General features: G+C 42.1%; 1 protein-coding gene across 3 annotated transcripts in view; it reads right to left on the bottom strand.

Annotated features, from left to right (window-relative positions):
- ARHGEF3 (Rho guanine nucleotide exchange factor 3) overlaps positions 1-26,766 on the bottom strand; it is a 306,587-nt gene that overhangs the window by 174,342 nt on the left and 105,479 nt on the right. Inside the window, exon 1 of one of the 3 annotated variants that reach the window (XM_041761094.1) lies at positions 3,765-3,913. The exons of the other annotated variants lie outside the window; for them this stretch is intronic. Coding sequence (XP_041617028.1) covers positions 3,765-3,815 — 51 coding nt within the window. The 5' untranslated portion in view covers positions 3,816-3,913. Of the gene's footprint in view, positions 1-3,764; positions 3,914-26,766 lie in introns of those variants that run through there. 3 annotated transcript variants of the gene reach the window in all.

Below are 26,766 nucleotides of genomic sequence, written 5' to 3' on the forward strand. Positions count from 1 at the left end.
ATGTATTTTAGGAAACATATTATAACATTTAATGACTGTAAAGATATTCCTGCTTAGGATGAGCCTGAATAAAAAATAATAAATAACTAGACAAATAAAAAATAACCAGTAAGTGAGAAATAACAATACAAGTGGGATATGGAAATGAGAAATATAACTGAAGTTTAGGAAACACGGGCCCAGCTCAAGTCTCATTTTTCTACAATCACAACCATAATCATAGCTAGCATTTTTTTTTATTTTAGAGGGAGTGGTGCAGAAGAAGAGAGGGCCATAAGTAGACATTGTGCTGAGTGCAAAGCCAGACATGGAGCTCAATCTCATGACCCTGAGACCACGACCTGAGCCAAACCAAGAGTCAGATGCTTAGCCACCCAGGCCCAATCATAATTAGCACTTTTGAGCACTGACACAATATGCACTGTTTTAAGGGTTTCACGGGTATTATTTTATAAACTCCTAGTGGTAACTGAGGCAGATATTACCACGATCTCCATTTTGCAGGTGAGGTTAATGAGGCCCAGGGAGGTAAAGAATCCGCCCAAGGTCAAGTCACAATGAGGATTTAGACCCAGATAGTCAACCTCCAGGATCCAGGTTCTTAAGAGTGATATTTCCATTGGAGAATCTGGTACCCAGTGAGGTTCAGCATTGCCCACGGTTGACTGCAAAACCGAGACCTTGAACCCCAAACTCCTGACTCCCAGTCACCAACTATCCTATCTTATGGCAAGAGCACCTGGAGTTTCTGGCAAGGCCTGGGTGTGGTCTGCAAGAAACAAGGAAGAGAGGTGGTAAACGCCGTAAGGAAAACTTGGGAAGGAACAGATGGGGACATAAACAAGGCTGCCAATGAGAGGCAAATGCTCAACAGATGTGGAGAAGCTAGAATATGGACAAAATTATCCAGAAAAAGAGGGATGACAGAGCAAGGATTGCACACAGGGTCTGCTTCCTGAGCTCTTCCCAAGAGACTCGCCCACCCTGGTCAGCATCGGGAACTGGTTTCCCTAAGTGACATCCACATGGTCTATATTTAGGTTCTACAGTCACCCATTGTTTCTGTCTTGGTGGACACTGGGGGTCACCACCCTGACCTCGCCCTCTCAGAGTCATACCTCTGAGTGTTCTATCAAGAAAAGCCTTTATAGAATCTGGTTTGAATCAACTTCCCTTTTCATGGCTACTACTTGGCATCCTGGCCAAGCTGTAAAAACATGGCTGGAATTGGGGCTTTAAAATAAAGTATTGACCTTCCGTGGAATATGCTTCCTTCCCCCAACAAAATAGAACCATGGTCATCTCTGTATATAAATGCATGGCTAAGTCTATGCACTCAGGATTCATGTCTCTGGTGCCCACCAACATTCTACAGTCAATAAGACCTAGGACATGGATCACGTTTGCTGAGTTCTGGCTCTGTGTGAGGCACTACTGTGGGTCATTTCATTTATTCCTTATGACAGTCCTATATAGTAGATGCTCTTTATTATCACCATTTTGCAGAGCAAAAGACAGATTGAGAGATATTTGGTAACATGCCTAGGATCACGTGGCTAATAAGAGGCAAAGTTGGAACCTACATCTGTGTAGTCCTAAAACCCATGCCCTTAATCATTACACTCTACCATTTCTCCACTGATACAGAACTACCTTGGCCAAATCTCAGAAGATGGATTTATGAGATCTTTAAAGAGTTTGTCTCCTCCTTTTCTCTACCATTTACCAATTGACCTCCCACACCCAGTCCCCATTCCTCCAGATCCTTTCCCTGAAAACTCTCAAACCGAGAAATAAATATTTAGTCAGTAATATTTTCAAGAGCAAAATAAAGGTCAACAGCCACCCAGCCAATTACATTGTGAGTTCCAGTTCCTTGGGAAATGTATGTTTAAGTGCACTCATTTAACTTTGAAATAGGAAAGATGTGAGACCTATTTTTGACTTTTTGTACAAGATATTTGCACAACTTAGATTCGTATCAGAACTAAAATGAGTTTAGAGAAACTTCCATTTGACAGGTAGGGAAGCTGAGTCCAGAGAAGGTAGTGATTTGTCTAGATGCCCCTTTGGTAGCTGCTAATTGGACCACAGCAAACATCCACCAAAACAGGCTGACTTGCCAAAGGATAGGAAAGCAAAGTGTTACTTAAGATGCTGCAGGTGACAGGGATGTAGAAAGGGCCCCATCACTGAAATCCTCATGCAGCACCTAATAGCTAAGAATGTCATTTCTGGATCCATTCTGCCTGAGTTTGAAGCCTGATCCACTTCTCTCCAGCTAGGTGACCTTGGGCAAATTATTTATCTTCTCAAAACCTGAGTTTTACCATCTAAAATTGGAGATACTAATAATAGTCAATTCTATAGTGTTGTAGGAATTTCATGAGCTAATGGGAGTAAAGTGCTTACTAATGTGAAAAGTATCTAACAGGGGGATCCCTGGGTGGCTCAGTGGTTTGGCGCCTGCCTTTGGCCCGGGGCGCGATCCTGGAGTCCTGGGATCGAGTCCTGCGTCGGCCTCCTGGCATGGAGCCTGCTTCTCCCTCTGCCTGTGTCTCTGCCTCTCTCTCTCTCTCTCTCTGTGTGTCTATCATGAATAAATAAATAAATAAATCTTTAAAAAAGTATCTAACAAATGTTGGCTAGTATTGTATTATTTTTTATTTATGTTGCATTAACTATCACTAAATTGTAGTAAGTCATTTTAAATGTCAATTTCTGTATCTCAAAGGCTCAAAAATGATTCTTTATCAGGTGAGCAAACAGCTGGATGAGTCAGATGGGAAAGGAGAAAGACCGTAAAACCACCCAAATCACACGAAAAGATTTAAAATGTATGTCTAGAATGGTCATGTATGAGAGGTGGAGTTAGCATTACAAAAACCAGCCTCAGAATTCCAGTGAGAGGAGTAGAAAAAGCAGTGGACACTTTCTTTGGAAAATAGTGGTGTTTTATCCAAAGCTTTAATACCCACCCACAAACAAAAAGGACAGAGGGAGTCACCTTCAGGCCTCCTAATCATTCTTCAGCCCATAGAAATGTAACATTTCCAGCCATTCTTTCAGACATAACCAAACTAAGCACCAACACTCTTAATGAAAACACCAGTGAGTCTGGATGTCCCCTAATATCTGACTTCATCTTCTCAATGATGAACACATTCACAAGATTCACGATGAGGAAACCTACAAAAAAGTTGTTCCAAGCAGAATGAACTTCCAAAATTGATTTCAGCCATCTTTCAACTCAAAGGAGAAGAAAAGATCTTGGAAATCCACTTTGTGACTTTGTAAACGCCCCCCACCCCAAACAAAAAAACGCCAGACAGCAGATGCATCCTTTTTTTCCCTCTTTTTTCCCCCATTTAATTGAAAACAGATCTCTTATGAAAATTAAAATAGTAGCATCATGGAACAAAGAGTGAAAGACACCCCCCTCACACACGCACACACACTCTCTCCTCCAATCACAGATGCTAAAGGAAGCACTGACAGCTAGACGCTCGCTTAACTCACCATCTCCAACCAAGCAACCATTGTGGTCTTAAACACAACCACACAGCTTTTTTCTGATTCATGTGAAGGCAGACAGAAGTCCCCCTCCATCATCCCAGGTGTTTTTAAAGCCCCTCCCTGCCCATTTGTCTTGGGAGGTGAAAGACAGCTTCGCCCTCCTGCACCCCAGCTCCTGGCACCGCCCAGCCAGGCATGGGTGGAAGCTGGGAGCCCATTCATCCCTGGCTCTGCCACAGGGAGCTTACCTGAGCCCTGACAAAGAAGCAGCACCAAACCATGGGGCGCTCCGGCCTCATCCACGCAGAGTCCCCCGCCCCTAATTGCGACGGAGCCCTGCAGACGGGATTCTCTGAGCTGAGCAGAGCATGGTTTCCCTGAAGGAACTCCTCCCCGCCACTTGGGCTGCATGACAGGAAGTGACAGGGGGCCATCAGTTATAAGTGTCAGAAGCTGAGACCACACCAGCCAAGAGCTCCCCACCTCCAGCGGTTTCCTCGCCGGCTGCTGCTTTTTCAGAGCACTGTGTCTTTGAGCATTTAAAAGCACACCAGAAATTCAGTGTCTGGCTGGCAATCCCCAGCTGGTAAGAAACAAACAATGCTCACTGGGTCCCCACCTAAAGCCATGCCCAGCACTCCAGCAGCTCTAAAGAGTTCTCTGCTAGGACATCAGGCCTGGCGTCTGGAGCTTTGTAGACCTAAACCCAAACATCGGCGAGAGACAGAGAGAGAAGGGACACTGGGAGAACTTTGTGTGTTCAGACCGGAATCAATAGTCCACTTGAACTTAACCCAAGAGCCAGCTGCCCTGCCCAGGACACAGAGCTGTCACTGAATCCCAAATTCAACTCAATAAATGAGAGTTGTGATAAACACCACACCCATCCGTTTCTTTTTTTCTTAGGCAAATCTTCTCTTCAGAGCCTCCTTCAAAATAGCTGCTTCTGGAAACCTCCCTCTCTGCTCTATTTTTTTTTTTTTAAATCTATCTATTCATGAGAGGGACAGAAAAAGAGGCAGAAACACAGCAGATGGAGAAGCAGACTCCCTGTAGGGAGCCCGATGCGGCATTGGATCCCAAGACCTGAGCCAAAGTCAGATGTTCAACCTCTGAGCCACCCAGGTGCCCTCCCTTTCAGCCTCTGACATGGATCATGGAAGGCCTTAAAGCTCTTCTCAGAGTGATTATGGAAATAACTCAGTGCTGGCATTTCTCATTTCACAAAATGGGATCTCACCAGAATGAACACCTTGCCCAGGTTGCCTGCCTTTTACAAAACCCAGATCCCCTGGGTGACACAGATTGTCTCACAGACACCTACCAGCTTTCAGGAAAAAGAACAAAACAAAACAAAACAAAACAAAAAAACCATGCCCTGTTCAAACCCCTCCACAAAAAATTCAACCCCCTCACCTTCCTTGCATGGATCTCAAATCCACGGAGACATAATTCCAGTGCAGCTTTCAATTATTATTATTATTTTAGTTTTCTAATGGAGTAGCATTTGATTTGCAACTTCTAGCTGCCAAGATTGAGGCAAAAGTCTCCCAAGGCTGTCTTAAAAATGCAGATTTTTAAGAACCTCTACTTGTCTGAGCCCTGAGTAAAGTGGGGGACCCAGCAAAGAAAGAACAAGCTTCCAGCTAAGACTGGGCTCTAGGGCATACAAGAAAGCAGGCTCTCTCCCATTCTCTCCAGGCAGTGACCTGGCCTCTAACATAAGGCCTCTGAAGAGCGCCCTGTACTCCACAGACATTACAGAAGGAGGCACCAGGCTCTGGGAGTAGAAAGGTGAACCACTGGTGACCTGAGAACAAATTAAGTGCTGCCAGGATCTACAAAAAAGTACTGATGGGGCAAGAAATAACTGAGCCTGGCAAATGCATTATTTTTTATGGGAACAGAGTCTGGGAAGGCTTCTTAGAGCAAGAGACACATGGGTAGAACTCTGGGGGGTTTTCTAGGCAGGAGAATTGGCAAGGGCAGTAGCAAGGGAGTACAGGCCAACAGGACACTCTGGAAGAAAAGCAAATGCTTTGAAAGCACTGCTCCAACAGACAGACACGGGTCTTGCTTCAAAGAGCTTAAAGGGTCCTATCTGGAGAAAGAAGGAAGTGAAATCACCATGAAAAGGCTAAGCACTTTCAAGCAACCATCTGGGTCACCTCACAGCCCACATGTGGTACCTACCAGGTCTGGTACTCAGGAAACAGGCAGTGATGTTTGTCAAAAAACAGAGCTTACTAAAGGTGGGTTTCAGCTCATCTTTAGGATCCTCTATTTCCAAGAACCTGACTCCCCACAGAGCAAACCTGGGGTAGGTGGCAGCTGGTTGGAGGGAGATGGAAGGCATTCCTAAAAAACGCCTCTCCCCCAGCCTCCTGCACAGAAAGGGGCCTGAATTAATAGAGGCCTATCAATAAGCTGAGATTAGCCAGCCCTGGAGACTTTTCAGCTAGTGAAGAATGTCAATCTCCTGAGGACCAATGGAAGTTCCCATAAGCCCAGCCACTCGTCTCCCGGAGGGTTTTCAAACAAGCCACTGAATGGGGCCCCAAGAGCCAAGGCTGGGATCACCCCCAAGGAGGGTCCAAAGGAAAATGTAAAATGATCAGGGCACTCTAGACTTTCTTTCTTTTCTGGGGGAGGGAGGGCATAGTCACATCAACTAATCCAAGAATGATTAAGCCTGACTTCTGGTTGCTGACACTGAACGAGAAAGAAGAACCGAAACCCGTGGGCTGCAGCACTTCGTGGAAGAGGTAAAACTTGACTGGGTCCCAGGGCAGGTAGCAGTGAAAGAGGGAGGTTGAGCAGGAGAACCAGCAGGTGGCCTGGCTGGAGAAAAGGAAGGGAAGAACAGGCCCATCTCTGGCTATCCCTGCTTTGAGCAGAAGCAAGAACTCCAGTAATGAAATTGGTCCACGCAGAGGACATCTCGAAGGAACATTTCAATAATAAGAGGCTCCTGCCATGCAGAGTTCAAGTTTATTTTTAGCTTCATAATGGAACTTTATAAAGGAACTAGAATGTGGGTTTTCTCTACATGGCACCTAGGATACTACCAAGTATTCAAATATGGTTTTCTACTGATTTTTAAATTTTTAAAAGTAACATGGTGTCACTATAATACATTCAAACCATACAGAAATATATAATGTAAAAAGTGAGTCTTCCCAAAGGCCCTGCTTTTTTCTCCATCCCAGTCCCTTTTGCCAGAGGCACCCATGTCAAAGCCAGCTGTAGATAAAAGGGTTATAAACCCAAATGTTTTCAGGGCCAGGAGTCAGGTACCTGAAGGAAAAGCCTGGGTGGGCTCTCAGGGGGGCCCTCAGTCAGTTCCAACTAACAGAGGTCCCAAGGGACTACTGGCCCAGGGTCACCAGACATTCCAGTTTCTCAAGAGAAGCTGGAAATTCCAGGTTATATATAAAATCTCACAATGTTTAAATGCTGGCAATGAATCCATCAGTTTAAAAAGTGCTATACAGGCCATGCAAAACACAGTTGCTGACTGGATTTGATCCAAGGGCCACCAGTTTGGCAAATCATCTGGACATTTCCTTCTGTCTAAACACACACAAGTTGCTATGTACAACATTTTATTTTTTACTTACATTTTTCAAAAATGGAAGAGTAACATTATTCTACCACTTACTTTTTTCACTTAACATTCAGAGCATCTTTCCACATCATACCCATATTAGACCTGTACTGCAGAGCATCCCATGGTATGGAAGTACCTGAATTCATTGCCCCCTGCTCTGTCAACTTTCTGCAGACATGAGAGATGCACTTGAGATGTCATCTCTTAGTTACGTATTCTTAACTCTGCCAACATTGAGAACATAATTTATGATGAAAGTGAACCTGTGTGCAGATATTAAAACATCCTAAAGCCATAATTACTAAAACCATAAATGGTGATGGCAGATTTTTGATGTTTCAATAGGAGAAGTTGCCATGCAGTTTTGCATTTGACCTTCCTAGGCATCCTGAGATAAGTCTCACTGTTATCTCTACTGCACAGATTTTTTAAAACTGAGACTCAAACAGGTGGCAGGAGCCTGCCCAAGAGGCCTAGAGGTGGCAGGGTTGGGAGTGGAGCCTGGGTGGGCTGATTTCCAAGCTCCTACTACATGCATACAGACCCTAGAACAGATAGCCAGAAACCTGTCCCTGGATATTCTGGAATTTGACATATGGCAATGCTGGACTGCAAACCATAAGAGGAGAGAAGGATTGCTAACAAGTGGGATAGTTCATTTCTTGGAAAGAAAAGCCTCCTTTTAAAGCCCTACTTCACACTCTTCACACTGTCCAAAATAAATTCTACATAGATCAGAGTGAAATGCTCAAAAAAAAAAAAAAAAAAAACCAACTATGAAATTCTGGGGGCGTGGGTTCTCAGGGTATAATATTTTTCTCTAAGTGTATAGAGCTGAATCATTATATATTTATAATGGGGAAATACCCCTAAGGCACCTATAATGCAAAAACTGGCCCCTGTTTTCCCCACATCTGGTTAAATAACTATATTGCTGTCAAATTCTTATTATACACAAAAGAGACTAATACTAAAATGTAGACCTAGCTAAGGTACCACAACACGCTTCCTCATGACCCTAGAACTCAAAGGGATGTATTTCCTTTGCTGTTATTGTATATATCTCATGGTATTTTATGTTGAGAAGTTTTAAATAGTTTTCTCACCAAAAGTATAAGAAACATATTCATCAGGGTTGTGATAAGTTCATTTACATAAAACAAAATGGTGAGATTTCAGTAGAATTACTTCATTAAAAGTTGGTGACTATCGGTGATTTTCTCCATTTGAATTTTATTCTGGTTCCTCATTCTCTTTCTGATTTGTACCTAAGAAGCCATAGATTTTACAAAAGCTCAATGGTGGCTGGGAATTTCAGGCTCTTTGACCATATTCCATTTGATGCCTGACTTTATTTATTTATTTATTTATTTATTTATTTATTTATTTATTTATTGAGTGAGAGAGAAACAGCATACACATGTGGCTGGGGGAGGGCAAAGGGAGAGGGAGAGAGAATCCTCAAGCAGATTCCCAGCTGAGCATGGAGACTGATGTGGGGTTCGATCCCACTACCCCAAGATCAAGACCTGAGCTGAAATCAAGAGTCAGATGCTCAGCTGACTGAGCCACCCAGGTGACCACGATGCTTTACATTTTAAAATAATTCCACAAACTGAAGTGAAAACTAGATGGTGAAACAATCATTAAAACAGGAGGGCAGCAGGGACTAAATTAACATAGTATACTGCACATCGATTTAATCAAGGTTCCAATATCAGAAAATCGTTATTTCACAGATCTTACCATTTTGGGTGCTATTGTCAAATTCAAGTAAGACTAAGAGAAAACAAAAATTTATGTTGTGGCAGAGATGAGAGGTATACTAACACTCGTTGGTGTTACTAGGTTGGCCGAAAGGCATAATGCATGGCAAGTCAGTGAGAAATAAAAAGAGCTTCTAAGTATTTCGAGCCTGGGAGTTACTTGTGGTCATCCACTCTTATCGCATGTCTTCATATCCACTCCTCAGTGCTGGAAGTGTGATTAATCCAAGCAAAACTTGAACAACTATGCTGCCCCCCTTCACTATGAATGGGGGAGGGGGCGCTCCAGACCTGTTCCAGGCCAGGGCTGCTTGGATGTGAGACGGTTTAACTCAAGAGACTTGGACCATTTGAAAATGTTGATTCTCTTCTGGAGCCCTGCTTAATATCCCAGCTCAACAAGATTACAAAATGATGAGAAGAATGTGGGAGCAAACCTGGCTGCCCAAGGTCAAGAATGAATAAATAGGAAAGTCTTCATCTATGGTTTCAACACAAGAACTAAAAATAAATGAGGCTTGAACATGGAAGTCTCAACAGATTGCTAATCATGGCTAATCTCGAGTGCTTATCTTGCTGGTTTTGTTACGAGCAATAGCTTGAGCACTGTATTTTTTTTTTCCTCTCTAAACAAATCTGAACTTTTATAATCAAATTCCTCACATTATTTTGGCAACCAACCCACAAACAGTTATTTTAAAAAGTGAATCAGAAATAAGGAAAGCTGCCTTCTGATGTGCGCTGTGCAGCAGCCAAGGGCCTGGTCCCTAGAGTTCCACCTCCTTTATGAACGCAAGCAAGGACAGCCTGAAGCATTCCACAGGGAGCAGACTAGGGCGCTGGCAAATAAGCCCATTCGATCTATTGCTCAGAAAACAGGGACACCCTGAGTACAGCTCTTTCAAAGGACTGTCAAGACCTCTTTGTTACACTGTCAGTTAAAAGTGAAACTCTAGTGGGTTGCTGACCTCTGCCCAATTCTTAGGAAAAAGAAAGGTTTAAAAACTAATTAGCTGATATCTACCAGCGAAAGAGCTTCTTTACTTGGAAATGAGAATTACTATTTGGTGTTATATTGTCAAAACTGATTAAGCAGAAGAAAATCTGAATATGAAAGGGGGTGGTATTCCTAATACCTGAATACTCAGGAGGATTTTAAAAAGTAATTTGCTCAAGTATCTGAGTTAAAAATATATAACAAAAGGCAGAAATCATTTTTTTAGAAAATAGTTTCTCGTCACTATTTTGAATCCAGATATCTCCTTAAGGATAATTTCTGGGAACAACTGGCTGGCTGGAATAAGGAACAGTAAATTGATAAGGTAGCTCTGTGATCTCTGGCTCTGCATTTACTAGTTCAATGACCTGGTAACTCCCTTAACTTCCTTGACCCTTGGTTTCCTCATCTATAAAACAGGAATCATGATTCTGTTATCCCTCACGGGGTTGTAAAGAGGTCTATAGGAATCTAACTGATACACATGTTTAAAAGCAGAACAAAAGATGATGGGGACACTGGGAGTCAGTATACTGTTCTTTCCATTTTTATATATGTTTAAATTTTTCCATAATAAAATATTTTTTAAAAGACCAAAAAATACAAACAAACCACAATAGTAATTTATTTTTTTCTCAAGCAGAAAATTTTCTTCTTAACAAGTTGAAACGTTGATACCAAATCTGAAATAGGGGGATTCCTGCATGGCTCAGCGGTTTAGCACCAGCCTCAGCCCAGGGTGTGGTCCTGGGGTCCTGGGATGAGTCCCACATTGGGCTCCCTGCATGGAGCCTGCTTCTCCCTCTGCCTGTATCGCTGCCTCTCTCTCTCTCTCTCTCTCTCATGAATAAAAAAAAAATCTGAAATAATTTGATTTTTACCCTGATTTGAACAAGAGCTGTCAATTAGGTATCTAATAAGAAAAAGACAATGGAAATTTGCAATTTCCTGTTTCCCTTCTTCCTTCCAATAGAGAAAACAAAATATGAAGGTGGTTAAAGCTTAAGTCCTATTTAGTTGTTGTTCTTATTGTTGCTGCTGTTTTTAAAGAGAGGTAGGGGGAAGGGAAAGGGGAAAGGGAGAGAGAATCCTAAAAGGCTTTACCCAGCACGGAGCCCAACACAGGACTCGGTCTCAGAACTCTGAGATCATGACTTGAGCCAAAATCAAGAGTCAGACACTTAACTGACTGAGCCATCCAGGTGCACACCCGCCCCCCCATCATTTACTTTTTTGCTGTTATAATGGTGACTTCCTTAAAATCCCTATGTCTATCTAAAAAGTTCAATAGTTCTATGAAAACACCCCTCAAACAAAATAAAAGGAATTGGAAAAGCGTGTGTGCGTGCACCTGTGACTCAGAGCATTTGTTCTGCCTACACCACAGTGAAAGTGGTTTTTTTGTTTTATTTTGATTGGTGTGTATCCATGTGTACTCAAAGAGTAAATACTGCCACTTTTTCCCCTTAAATCAGAATTAGAAAAGAATCACCCAAACACTGGAAACAAGCAAACCAAGTGGGGGGATACTCAGGCTTCCAGTTGCCACCCCAGGGAAGCGGGGTTTTGGTTGGAAGCTCAGGCCTTCTCCCAGTTAGTGCTCTGCCCTGGAAGCTGTCCCTTTAAGTCAGACTTCCTGGTAAGGCTCAGAGATTTCCGCATGCAGCTTCCTGGAGACGGGGTGTAAGATAAACAATAAACTCTGCAGCAAAATCTTGGACAATAAGCCCCACGTGGCAATAACAAGAAGCAATTATAAGCCCTGACAATGGCTAAGGCATTTCCAACAGGAATGCAAATCTGTGATAAACATGGGGGAAACATGCGACCCCACACACCTGCACGAACTAAACTAATTAAAAAAAATTGTTCCTAGTCTTGCAACAGACTGAGAAATAGTTGCTTCCAAATTTGGCACTATTTTTCTTAAATCATTGTCTAAGAGGAAGGCAGAGTAGTCTTTTTAAAAGTGCTACCACCTATTGGTCAAAACTGTTGAAGCCAAGGGGCTCCTTGAGTCACTTATTCCACGTGTGTCTGTGAGGGACATTTAACCCTCTGAAGACTCTGCAGTTTAATTATCTTCCTAGGTTTGGGGAAGCCCCAACTCATGAACGCGAGCCCCACATTCTACCAAAAGAGATGAGGATGCCGCACACTTTCTTTCCCAGCCTCCCTTGCAGCCAGGGCATGAGAGCATGAGCTAGGTTCAGCCAATCAGATACACCCACCCCAGACTTGGCATCAAAAGCTGGAATGAAAACAGCAGGGACACTGCAGACTCAATTCTTGTGGGGGTGGCAGCAGCTCACAGAGGCAGCAGTGAGGGCAACTGAGCAGCCACATTAGTTGGCACAAACCATGCTATTGACACCTGCCCAGCAGTGGCAGCAATGATGTGCTTGTAGGAAATGTTTGATGGTATAATTTAAGGTTGTTCCTGGTTCCCTAATCCTCCCGAAATTCTCTGAGCTTCCTATATCCTGTAATAAATTTATTTTCTGCTTAAATCAATCAGAACTGAGGTTTTGTTTTGTTTTTTAGATTTTATCTATTCATTCATGAGAGATACAGAGAGAGGGGCAGAGACAGGCAGAGGGAAAGCAGGCTCCCTGCAGGGAGTCCTATGTGGGACTCGATCCTGGGACCCCAGCATCACAATGTGAGCCAAAGGCAGATGCTCAATCACTGAGCCACCCAAGCATCCCAGAATTGGGTTTCATTGTGGGGGTTAGTTCATACACACAGATCATAGGATAGGCTAAAGCTGAAGTAGTCCAGACCCACAGAATGATTCTGAGCATAAGAATTGAATGGCTTATTTCACATTTCAAATTCAACCCAAACAGTGTCCCTTGGCCCACAAGGCCCTGCATCAATTGGCCTCTGTCTCCTTCCTAAGCCCTTATCTCATTCTACTCTCCTTCCACCTCCCAAGCTCTAGTCACAATTTCTATTCCTCATTAAGCTCTTTCCTGTTCCAGGACCTGTACACCTGCTTTCCAGAAAACTCTTTCCTCCATATCTTCACAGTACAGCAGCATCCTTCTCATAGTTTGGTCCCAGTTTACAGGAATCCTTCCCTGACTGAGCTGCCTAAAGGATCACATCCCCTGTCCCACCATCTTATCCTCTATCATGATACCCTGTTGATTCTCTTTTCAGCATATATCCCATGATTAATTTATTTATTAATAGCTTTAGCAACCACCATTGATTGGAGGCTTGCTATGCATTAGACATTAAACATTCAATTCTTTGACCACTCTATGAGATAGGTACCTTTATTATCCTTAGTTTATAAATGAGGGCACAGGCTCAGAGAGGTTAAGGAAGTTATCCAAGCTTGGCAGTGATGGAATAGGGATTTGAATCTAGGTCTGCAACATGGGCTCATTACCACAGTGCTCATTCAGGCATTTGTCTGACATTTGTCTCCATGAACACTAACCACAGTGTAGACTGGAGCAGCAGGACAGATCCTGCCTGCATGTAGCCGATAGCCTGGTGTTTCAGCTCTATCACCTGGTATTCTCTCTATTATCCACAGACCCTGCTTAGGGAAGAAATGTATCTGGGCATGTGTAAAGAGGGAGCACGCATCCTTCGTTCAACAGAAAAGTGCCCCGTTCTGTGTTCCATGTGTTAGGCATACAAAAATACCACATGAGAACTCATGGGTGAAAGGGAATACAGACCTATAAACAACGTCTACTGCTCATCCTGTCACGTTCCATGGCCTTGGGATACCAGGAACACTGAAGAAGCAGTCAGGGACAATTCTCAAGTCCCTTCAGGAAAAGAGCCATTCGAACAGCTCACTGGGGATGTGTAGAGTTGTCAGGCTGAAAGGACAGGAACCACAGTAAAGGAGAGAAGTGAAAAGATGCTCAAAGGCCCATGGGAGGGATGGAATGGTTAGGCTAGGAAAAGAGAAGGTTGGAGCCAAGGTAGAAATTCCAACTCTTTCCTGTGGAAAATGGGGACCAAGAGCAAGATTTTCAGCAAGAACAGATACACAACCAAACATGAATTCTTTTTTGTCAAGAAGAGTGGCCATGACTATATAATACTGGTGCTATGTCTTAGTACCTTAGTTCCTATATTAAAGTACACATACATAAATATATTAGCTAAAAGTCAGGAATTTAACAACAACAAAATTCCATTTCTATGCTTCCCAATTCCCTCTCCTTGCTGAATGAGAAGTGAGATAAATTTCCTCTCCCCAGAGGAGTTAAGCATAGCCATTCTCCCCCATAATGTGAAATTACACAGAGCTCTGGTGTCAGTAATTTATGGAGAAAAGAAGGAATTCCCCTGCTACTTGACTTTACAACTCCAATCACCTCTGCCCAAATTCCCCTGGTGTGATAACAGGAACCTCACCTCTGGGTTGTGTCATTATTAAGATGAAAGGCTGATTTTTATTTTTATTTTTTTTAAGAATGTACAAGATTGAGGCACAAATGGCCTTCTGTGTTGAATGAGCACCTGGGGGGTATGAGAGGAGGCCCCAGAACCACTCTCTGAGGCCAAGTGAGGCCAAGCACACAGTGACAGGTCCTAGGAAATGATATGCCAAGTTTGCATCTAAGGAGGTCTGGGAACCCCAAGGCCAGCCCAGGTGGCAAAGGCATAGCATCTGGAAAGCCGTTTAGCTTGGGGTTAGGAATAGGAATCCTGAGCCAAACCACCTGAATTCAAATCCCAGCACTATGCTTACCATGTATCCTCTGGCGATTTACTTTCTCTGTACCTCCATTTTATCATCTGTTGAATGGGGACAGTAAGAGTAAGAGCACACACAAGGCAATATTAATTTATATTTTGATATTATATAACATATTATACATAACATCATATAATAAAGTAATGTAATAATATTACTATGATCTACTTAAACCCAATTTAAGAAAGAATTTGTCAGGGTGCCAGGATAGCTCCATGAGTTAAGTATCTAACTCTTGGTTTCTACTCTGGTCATGATCTCAGGGTCGAGATAGTGAGTCCCACATAGGGACTCCAAGGTCAGCAGGGAGTCTGCTCAAGGATTTTTCTCTCCCTCTTCCTCTGCCCCTCCCCCAACCACCACGCACGCGCTCTCTCTCAATCTCTAAAATAAATAAATAAATATTTTTTAGAAAAAGAAAGAATTTGTCAACAAAAACAAGGGGTCTGGAAAAAAACGAGGGGTCTGAGAAGTGGAGCCTCGGAAGCAGACGCCTGGGCAGAACTCATGCAGTGATTTCTGAACACCTTGAGGCAGAATGACAGTGACGCTAATGTGGAACCACAGGCAATTTGCTGAGCCAGAGTCCAGGCTTTACCACATCTGGGCCACAGGCTTGGGAGAGTCACTTAGCCCTTAAAGCCTTCATTTCCTTATCTTTGCAAAGGGGATAACAATAGTACCCCCTTCATACTTTGAGCCAAGCACTGGTGCTCAACTTTATATGCATTCTTCATAGATAATCTCCCCAACAACACTGTGAATCACATACAATTATAATGTCCATTTAACAAACAACAAAACCCATGAGGGCTCAGAGATGTCCACCAAATCACCAAAGGGCACACAGCTAGACTGCTCTGCAGGAAGTCTGACCCGAGCCAGCGCTCTAAGCTACTGTCAATTTTGCAGACTTGGGAAGCATGAGAAGGATGCTATAGTCCCTCTGCAGGTAACCAACATGTGCATGAGAATTGCCCTTTAAGAAGGGTGTGTATTTTCCTGTCACAGATCCTTGCCCTTATGGTACCCGGTAAGCCATGAAACTCTCCCTTAGCACCTCTTATGTGCCAGGCACTGTGATGAGGGCCCATTACATCATCGCCATCTCATCACCAGGGCAACCTTCCGAGGCAAAGACTAGAAAGCACAGAAGCTCAAAGAGGTTGAGTTCCTGGCCCACAGGTCACAGAGTTTGTCAGTGGTGCACCCCAGCACACATCTGGGTCTGTCCCACACCCACTCAGACTAGGGGATGGGCCCTGAAAATACCCCTTAAATGTCCCTCAAGCGCCCCTCTCCCCCTCATTACCTCCCACTCTCAGAGCACAAAACTGCTTATTCTGTACCAGGATAATGACCACGGGGGCCGAGCAGGGCCATGGCACAAACTATAATTACTACAGACAACAATTTGCATTCCAAGTCTGAAATGTGCTCAGGGCCTGGCTTGAGCCCTGTAATCAGCTTAGCCTCTGCCTGAATCTCTCTCAATATGAAGACATACTTAACACACTGAGCCACAGCGGGGTTTGGAAAATATGCCTCTGCCCTCAGCGAACTGCCACCTGAGGAAAAACCATGCCAAGAAACGGCCAGAGTTGAGTGGGATTTAAACTCTGGAGGGGTCAAATTCCTCTACTACAGAACACAGCAAACAGCAGCAGCCAGGACAGTGGATGGGCAGGGCAAGACCAGTAAATAATTAAAGACGGGACATGCATTACATAGCACATGGGCCTCAGTAGCCCGAAGTGAAATGGACCCCTCTCCTTTTTTATCACACATCATCGTCACACAGCAGGGTGTGATGGCTCTGCTGCCAAGGACAACACAGGACACCTACTACCTTGGCAAAAGGCACATGATGAGAAAAAAAAAAAAAACATCGTCTGCATTAGAGAAAGAGTTCCAGGAATACCTTTCCATGGACTAAGAATGCTATGATTTGGGTATTCCCAGGTAGGGAGGGAGCGACTAGTGAGAGGAGTGGTGATACCAGAATTTTCAACCCTGCCTCTGGTGTCTTTTACTGTGTCTGAACCCCAGGAGGATTTGTACTAAGTGGCTAGAGTCCCAGGTCCTAGTTAACTGGAATCACCATGGCTCTACTTTCTTTTAGTAGAGAAAGAGGACAGACTGCATGTCAATTTCCATCAGCCTGAATCCTGACCAGAGACTTTCACAAGAAACCTCCATCTGAGCTGATAGTATCTGCAAGCTGAATGGAGACTGCCCTAAGAACCAAAGTGTTTCTCACACCTTCACGTGTCACACACACAAGCTGAGGATCTTGATAAAATGCAGATTCTGATTCAGGTCGGGGTGGGGCCTGAGAGTCTGCATTTCAAATGAGCTCCCAGGTGCTATTGCTGCTACTACCCCAAGGACCACACTTCAAGGACTTTGCTAGGAGATGTGTGAGTAGCTGAAGTAGACTGAAAAAAAATTTCCTGTGTTTCCTGTGTTTCTATAATCACGGTACTGAGCGGTGACTTCATTCTAAAAGCAAATAAGTAAACTCAAGCACTAGATGTCTTTAAAGGTCTTGTTTTCCAAGTTATCTCATTGATGGTTAACAGGATGACTGTTCTTGAAGGAAAACTTTGTTTAGATACTATTACCTAAGGACAATCCAGCAGATCTTCCCTTGACTGAAGTTTCTGGAATAGCTGTGGATTCTCTGAGGTTTAAAAGACCTGAGGCAACAAAGGACAACATAACTGAGCATTGTGCCTTTGCCATTCAGCAGCGTAGCCAGAGCTCTGCAGGTGCAATCATGATCTAGAAATTGAGCAACCTGCTAGCCCAGCCTATCACTTGTAGCTGGGGGCCTTTCAGGTACTTGAGCACTGTGTGATCATCAGTCACAGATTGCAGCTTCCCAACCAGACAGGCATCTTAATAAAATCATTCAACTAATCTGATGCATTTAAAAAAAAAAAACTGACTGGAGCTGGCTGCCCTGTCCCGTTATGCAAACAGTATACAATGAATTGCTGATAGCATCTCCTCATCATTGCCAACATAAACCCTGCCAGGCCAGCAGAAATAAGCCCAGTGACTGTAAGCAAACACAACAAACACAACAACAGGTAAAATGCTTTTATCTCCTCCTGTTGCCAAGCCAGAGACTTTTCAGATTGAATTCTTGTAGAAATAAAACCAGTATCAAGGGTAAGAAACAGAAGGCAGCTGAGAGGAGAATGCCAACTTCGTGTTTTTTCCAGGAACACACATGGAGGTATCAGTTTTTGAAATAAGTAACTAAAATTCATAAAACCACATTAAATTGACTTACTTGCACTGTTTACTGCTGCACAATAGGGATTCTCTTTCCTGTTCTCATTTACTTGTCCACTTTTATGCACTTTTTGACATTGGCCCTTTGAGTTTGGTAGTAGAAAAATTTCTTAATATATTAAAGAAGTTTGATACCACTAAATAACATAAAATTACACATAAGAGATATAATAGGCAATATTAGATCAAAACCCTAAAATAGAAAAAAAATGCAAGTGGACAAGGAAGGGAAATGAGCATTTATTAAAGCAGAGGGATGATGTTCAAGTAGGAGGCATGGTCAATGGAGGGAATTTGGTGAACCACGTCAGAATGACTCATGAAACAAGATGGAGAAGTCACTTCCTGAGCAACGGGTATCAGGACAAAAGGAAGAGTGAATTGAGGACGAGTATTTTAGTGGCACATATGCAGGGCCTCTTAGTCACTCTGGATAATGAGATGAGCACATTTTAAAAAGAAGGGAAAAAAGACATGATATCAAGACCATAAGAATAGGCAGCAGGTTTTATTATGTTTCAGGAACAGCAAATCTTGGTCATTTGTACCAATAATGCAGACTTGAAAGGACTATTCCAGTCTAAATCTCAAGCTTTTTCCTTCCTTGAGAAGTTTTAGAATTTGGCGATAAAGATATTAATGCCCGGCAAAGGTTTGACCCAGGAAAAACACGTTTGATTTTAGTTACAGGAGTTGTAAAACAGGAAACATACCTTGAGGGTAAAGGGTATTTTTAAAAGTCCAGTATCCTTTTGACCCCCAAAATTACTAAGGCAACTTTGCAATCTGCAGTCCTTTGAGCCTGAATAATAAATGAAACCAAACGAAGGAATACGCAGGCTGCCATATTAAGCATTTTCCTCTAATTTTCCAAAAGTGACGTTTTAAAGTATTCTCCCAAGGTGTCATCCAGAACCCATCAAAATAAGGTATCCCAACTTAATAAGATGCAATTGAGTTACCTATTAATTCTTTGGAATATTAACTCTTTGGGAAATGATTTTTTTCTTGGCTGAGTACACAGCATTCACTCTTATTAAGGTGCTTTCCTCCTCTCTCAAATATCCAAGTAAGATTTATGGATTTGTTGTTGATGTTAGAAAAGGAAGACAAAATTCCTCCAAGTTCACCTTCATCCAGTTCTCACATTTGAAACTCCTCCATAAACAGATGCCTTATTTTAAAATTCCATCTTAAGTAACCATGGGATTTAGGCCAATTCATTGAATTTCTGACTTAGATTTATTCCTGTTGCCTGTTGGGATGATTTTTATTCTTAAACCTAAAAACTCGAAGTTCCACTTCAAAATTACAATTCAAATATCTGTCTTCTCACCTCAATTTTTCTTCTCAATTATGAAAATTATATATGCACACACCCTGTAGAAACTTGGAAAAGCCAAAACAAAACAAAGAAAAAATGTCACTTGACACTCATTTAGTCTGAGGAACTCATTATTAATATTTTAGCATGTTTAATTTTTTTTCCAGCAGGATCATTACTGTATATACAATTTTATTTCCTGCTTTTAAGAACACAATACACATTTTCACTGAATAACACTCTTCCACAATATCCCCTTATGGTTGCATAACACATGCTCATACGGATACAACACAATTCACACCAACTGTCCCACATTATTGGACATTTAGACTTTTTCCACTTTTTTCTACCATTATAATGAGTGCTGCACCAAACACTGTTGTGCATAAATCTTAACCCACACATTGGGTGACTTCTATAGGATGGATCCATAGAAATGCAATTATTGGGCCAATGGCCATAAATATGTTTATGGTTCTTGACACAAACAGCTTTCCAGAAAGATAATTAAGTAACAATGCCACTGAACACCTGTGATAGCATCCGTCCTACCGCACCCTCACTGGCATTCCAAATTACCACTTTTTAAAAAGGCTGACTAAATCTGTAGGTGAAAAGCCACACTTTGAAAAAATTTCGATCCTTAGACTGACCTCAGTCAATGATTTCAAATGTTCCCTTAATATCAAAATAATCTTCTCTTATCCTTCAAAAGAAGATGCTAATTTTTCCCATATATAAAAATGCAATTGAAACCACAAACATGAGAAAAATGTAGACATTTGTTGGATATTTTCATTGGGCAACTAAGGTGCTGTGGTTAAGAAGCCAAGAATAGCCAGTTCGATGTACCAGTCTGTGATAGTACAGAGAGACAGCTCATGCAGAGAGATGCTAGCAAAATAAATTCAGAACTAACTCCAGGGTGCCTGGGTGGCTCAGTTGGTTAAGTGTCTGCCCTGGCCCAGATAATGATCCCAGAGTCCTGGGATCAAGCCCTGCGTTGGGCTCCCTGCTCAGGGGGGATCCTCTCCCTCTCTTCCCCATTCATGCATCATTCACTGTCTCTGTCTCTCTCAAATAAATTAATTAATTAAATATTTAAAAAATTCAGAACTAAATCCACTGCCAAATGTCACAAGATATATAAGATTTGAATTACTATAGGTCAATCCCTATCAGAACAAATACATTAGAATGTTCCAGAATATATGCAGACTGCATTTGAAATTCATTCAATAGCTTTTTATGTTAGAAATTTTCTTTCCTCCCTCTAAATTGGTGCATATCCCCATATGCATAAAGTATGGCTTTTTTTTGTTCAATGGCACATGCAAAGAACAAATGGTCCCCTCAGTCTCCCAGAACACAGGACCTAAAATGATCACTATATATCATGGAAAAATAGTAAATAAATGGAAAGTTTTCGACCATCCTAGAAATGTTTTGGGGTATCTTCCCCACATTTTCTTTCTGGGGAATTGGCCCCATTTTCCCCACAGTTCCTGCTGAGTGAACATAAGATTAAAAAAAGTTGTAGTAGCAGCGGGGGGAAGTATTTATTGAGCACTTTCTGTGTCATAGACCCAGTGCTAAATATTTGATATGAATTACTTCATTTACTCCTTATCAGAACCCTATGAGCTAGATACATTTTCAAGTGAGAACTCTTGAATCTCAGGGAAGTTAGTCCCTTGCCTAAACTGGTAAACAGCAGATCCATTTGACCCTGACTTTCTAACTGCACATGACTGGACCAAGGAAGAGGAAAGGCCTTCTAAGAACTGGCCAGCAGCCTGCCCACCTCTTGAGAGGCCCAGCCCAAGAAAGATAAGCTGATGTGATCAGAGTTTTTCTAGGGATTTGGAGATGGGGCACCTGAAGACTACCCAGTGAGCTTTAGGAGAGCGAGCTGTTGAAAGATCACATCAAGTTGAGTCAGACCAGCCCATAGTGCCACATGCACAAAGAAGACGTTTGGAGCAGGACCTATGCATCAGAAGGAGAAGGTAGAGAAAGGAAGAATGCAACTGACCAGAGAGAGAAAGCCTGGGTTCTGACAACTGTATATTCTCTCATTAAATAGCCCTTTTCTTGAGATAGTAGAACAAGTGCCTGTTTGGTTTTTTTGTTGTTTGGTTTTGGGTTTTTGTTTTTTAGATTTTTTTTGCTTTGCAAAGAGCTCTAAAATATCCACCAAGGATAAACTAATGGTTACTACCAAAGAGGAGGTGGTAGAGGAGAATGAGCGGGTGAAACAGGTGAAGGGGATTAAGAGCACACTTATTGTGATGAGCCACTGAGTGATGTATAGAAGTGTTGAATCACTACATTACACACCTGAAACTAAATATAACACTGTATGTTAGTTATGCTGAAATTAAATTTTTTAAAAAATTAAGGAAAGGTGGACTGACAATAATTAATTATTAATTAATTAATTAAAAATATCCATCAAGGAATCTACAGCAGAGTTGCTCCTCACTCAGAGACTGGACTACCATCAGCATCTACCCTGTCTAGCAAGTCAGCATAACAAACAACCTACTGCTGTGTGCCTCTTAACATGCCCCTGAATGCCACGTAGCTGGCATCCCTTAGGATGTTTTCCTGCCCAAAAGCGTTTAACATGAAAGAAACCAAGTCTTTCAACTTATCACTTTATAAAAATGAAGGACAGAGGAATAAGTGAAATGATAGCATAAGGAAACAATCAGATAAATTCAAATGTGAAACACGTTCCATAAGCAACTGGGCTGGTCTTTTCAAAAAGTTAATGTCATTTTAAGTAGGAAGGATTGCGATGAGGGGAGTATTTGAGAATAAAAAAGACTTAAAAACAGAGTAACAAAATAAAACTGTGGTCTCGATTAGATTTAAAACTATCCAACCAGATGCCATGCAAGGCTTTTGGATGGTTTTGGGGGAAACCAACTATAAAAGATAATTGCAGAAACAGGAATATGGAATGAGTCTTAGCAAATGTTGGGGAATTATTAGTAGCTTTCTTGGGCTTGGTAATGTAGGAAAACCTTATTCTCAGGACATATATATCGAAGTATCAAAAAGTGAAGGATAATGTTATCTGCTATTGAAATGGTATAGTAAAAAAATCCAAACTGCATAAACAGCTATAGATAGATGCATACATAGATCAAGACATAGATAGATACACAGAGTAAAATGTTAGTGATTGTTGATTCCAGAGGGTGGGTGTTCATTGCAGTTATATTTCAACTTTCCATATGTTTAAAATTTTTCATTATAAAGAGTTGAAAAAATAACAGAGTAAAAATAGTAACCATGGTAACTCCTTAGAAAGGCACCAGGTAAAGTCTGACACCCCTTCTCTCCATAAACTGCTAGAAAAATATTATACATATATCTTCAGTTTAGCCCCTGATAACTCTTGCTTGTTTTTAGGGAGCATGTTATACAAAAAGCCCACATCAAGACCTAGAATTACCATCTCCTCACTGGGATTGACAAACAGAACAGCAAGTTCACCATCCCATCTAACACTGAGTTGTAAGTTCTCTCCCTACCCCCTTTTCAATGAACAGGTCTGGTTGAACCTGCATTAATTAAATGCATTTACCTGATACCACTCCACTGCACTTTCCTCAAATCAGAGCTATGATTTTAAACAAATTCCTGTCTCTGTCCCTCAAGAAAGTAAGCAGCCTCATTCCTCTTTTTTTCTAAATGGGAGGTTAGGTCAAATCAGCCCTGAGGATTCAAAACACATTGTGTATTAGCAGCACTCTGCACAGAACATTTCCTCCTCCCAGAATGTGCATTAACCAGGTCAGGACGCTGGTGGTCCACGTTGCTGCTGCAGTGTCTAAGCCAGCTGTTTTTATTACCAGCACCTTGTGGAAGTCAGCAGCAATGGTCATGCACAAAAAGGCTGATCTAGGAGTTGTGTTTATTGAGATTTCCGAATGGCAGAAGGAGAGAACCTGGGTAAAGGATGACAAATATGGAGTGCTGAAGACCAAGTAAGGGAATTGTCATCATCAGGCTTATAAAGGGTAGCAAATCTAAAAATGGGCCTTATGTAATCAATTTGCAATAAGCAACTCTTTTAGAAAATATTTACTTCAGTTACTGAAGATGAGTGGGTTTATAAGATTTATTAATCATCAAAATCAGGAATAGGGGCACCTCAGTGGTTCAATGGTTGAGCGTCTGCCTTTGGCTCAGGGCATGATCCTGGGGTCCTGGGATCAAGTCTTACATCAGGCTCCCCACGGCGAGCCTGCTTCTCCCTCTGCCTATGTCTCTGATCTCTCTGTGTATCTCTCATGAATTAATAAAATCTTTTTAAAAAGGAGAATTATTTTGGGTTATGTTAAGTATAAATAAGTGGTTAGTAAGTAGAACATGTATAAGGTAAACAGAGATAGGAAAGGGTGTAGGGAACAAAAGAACCTAATATTGAAAAAGCAGCTGGTTACTAAGCGTTTGTGATGCATGGTGAGGAGGTGAAGTGAGACTGGCAAGATACTAAATATACAGAGGCATCAAATACATATGAGCACTTAACATACACAAGACCTTAATTTGGCTACGCCATTGGAGATATCCATTCTGGCTCCATGAGTTTTCTGCCCCCCCCAAACAGAAACAAAATAGAACTTAGCCAGCTGTTCATCTGCCTAATTGGCAAACTGCAGTTGCTGGCCAGGGATACTTGTCTCTGAGTCTTTTGATAGAGAAATCTGTCTCGTTGACCCAGAACACCTTCAGTCTGTGGGCCTCTTGTGTGAACTTCAACTTTGCATCATCATCATCGACCACATCTTCCACAGGGAAGGCCAAGGCAGTAGAGAGAGAGAGAAAGGACCTATTAGCATCATGGACTCCATGAGTCAGAGGGGATCTTTCCATCCGGTCTGCATCCTCTCTGCAGCTAGCTTTCACCCTCTGCTTCTCATTGTGTGTTTCAAGTGGTTTAACGGACAGTGTGATGTGAGCACTTAAAAAGGCTGGGGGGCGGGGAAGGGTATACAGATCACAGTGAACTAAACCCCAAGTCCAATCCATTAAATAGGCCATCAACTGTGAAGAGGAAGAGATTTATGGGAGAGAAGAAAAGTCAGTGACAAGACCTTTACTAACCCCCATGCAAAAAGCTGTAATTCCCATCCCCAGCTTCTCACATGGGCAGGAAACATAAAATAAAACCTAACAGGGAGGGGGAAAAGGAAAACTGAGGTGGAAGGTTCAGCTTCAGAGAAGGGATTTTCCAAATAGGTAGATCCCCTTGGTTCTGCAATCTCCTCCCACATCTGCAAATAGCATCAGGGCCTTCTGAAGGTAACAGGATCATTGCCCTGATACTGTTTGTGCAATAAAAGCTAAATTTGGTTAAAATGAAAAATTAAAAAAATAAAATGAAAAATAAAAAGCTCCATGGAAAGTCATAAATTTTGTAAACCACAAAGCAATATGAGACTGATGTTTAGGCTATTTTCTATTTAAAACCCAAGACTAAACTCCAATAGTTTCCAATATTATAGCAACAGCCTTAAGCCATTTCAGAATGTAATTTTCCAGGATCTGCTATTATTTCAACTATTTCAGAAGACAATTATGTTTTATGTCTTATTCTTTATGTCTATTATTTTGTCTTATATTTATGTCTATTCTTGCTCCCAGGTCAGACTATTATTGTTGAAACAAAACAAAGCAACACAACTAAAAGGACTGCTTCTAACCAAACATGAAACAACTAAAAGGAAAGCTTCTAACCAAACATGAAAGAAGAGGAGCTAGTTTTGTCCATCTGAGAAGCCAGACCTTGGGAATCAGGATGACTATGCTTTACTATGGGTGGAGAAGACTTTCATAGACAAGAATTGCTAGTATCTGCTTAGTGCCTCTCCCCTTCTTCTGGAAACTGCCTCCTTCTTCCTCCTAGTTAACATAGGAGCCAACATAGTGGTACAGCAAGACCCACTCCCTGGCCACTGCTGATTGGTCCAGGAGTATCCACCTGACCTAAGTTGGACCAATCAAAATCCCTCCCCAGTAATTTTGGTTCAGAGAGGGAAGAGGCTGCTCTGTGTGGATAGTTGCATTTCCATAGCATAGAGAAATGAAAGAAGTCAGTCTGTAGAGAAAATGCAACAAATAACAAAAAGGAGTCCAAAACCCTCCTGGGAAAAGGGAACCCTCTTACACTGTTGGTGGGAATGTGAACTGGTGCAGCCACTCTGGAAAACTGTGTGGAGGTTCCTCAAAGAGTTAAAAATAGACCTGCCCTACGACCCAGCAATTGCACTGTTGGGGATTTACCCCAAAGATTCAGATGCAATGAAACGCCGGGACACCTGCACCCCGATGTTTCTAGCAGCAATGGCCACAATAGCCAAACTGTGGAAGGAGCCTCAGTGTCCATCGAAAGATGAATGGATAAAGAAGATGTGGTCTATGTATATAATGGAATATTACTCAGCCATTAGAAATGACAAATACCCACCATTTGCTTCGACGTGGATGGAACTGGAGGGTATTATGCTGAGTGCAGTAAGTCAATCGGAGAAGGACAAACAGTGTATGTTCTCATTCATTTGGGGAATATAAATAATAGTGAAAGGGAATATAAAGGAAGGGAGAAGAAATGTGTGGGAAATATCAGGAAGGGAGACAGAACATAAAGACTCCTAACTCTGGGAAACGAACTAGGGGTGGTGGAAGGGGAGGAGGGCGGGGGGTGGGGGGGAATGGGTGACGGGCACTGAGGGGGACACTTGACGGGATGAGCACTGGGTGTTTTTCTGTATGTTGGTAAATTGAACACCAATAAAAATTAATTTATTTAAAAAAAAAAAACCCTCCTGGGCTCCTGGTGTCCAGATCCAGTGGCTCCTAAGGCCCAACTTCATTCCATAAGATACTCCCCCAGACCTCTACTGTTTTAAAACCTCTCCTCTTTTAAGCCAATTTGAGTTGTTTCTATCATCTGCAACTAAGATTTATTTTTTTAAAGATTTTATTTATTTATTCATGAGAGACACACAGAGAGAGAGGCCGAGACAGAAGCAGAGGGAGAAGCAGGCTCCCTTTGGGGAGTCCCAATCCAGAACTCGATCCCAGAACCCTGGGATCACGACCTGAGTGGAAGGCAGACGCTCAACCACTGAGCCACCCAGGCATCCCTGCAACTAAGATTTCTTAACCCAGAAAACAAAGTTAAAATCATCTTTTACCCTGCATAATTCTGGAACACAAAAGGGAATAATTGAATAACTACATAAAATAGACAAAGGCATCTATAATTCTGCTACCAAAGTTCAGAATTTGCACGATTGTCATAAAAGCTACTATGTCTCCACAGACCTCACATGTGACCAAAAAAGAAACTGTTTTTGAATCTAAAACTGAGCTTCAGTGTGTCTGACATATTGCTGGTGTCAGCAGACTGATGATGACAGGGGCTTACCCTCACAGGTGTCAGCAGCTGCTCAAGGGCTGGCTTCTCTATTGCCCGAAGGGAAATGAGGCAAG

Source organism: Vulpes lagopus, chromosome 7 (genome assembly GCF_018345385.1).
Source record: "Vulpes lagopus strain Blue_001 chromosome 7, ASM1834538v1, whole genome shotgun sequence".
Lineage (NCBI taxonomy): Eukaryota > Metazoa > Chordata > Mammalia > Carnivora > Canidae > Vulpes > Vulpes lagopus.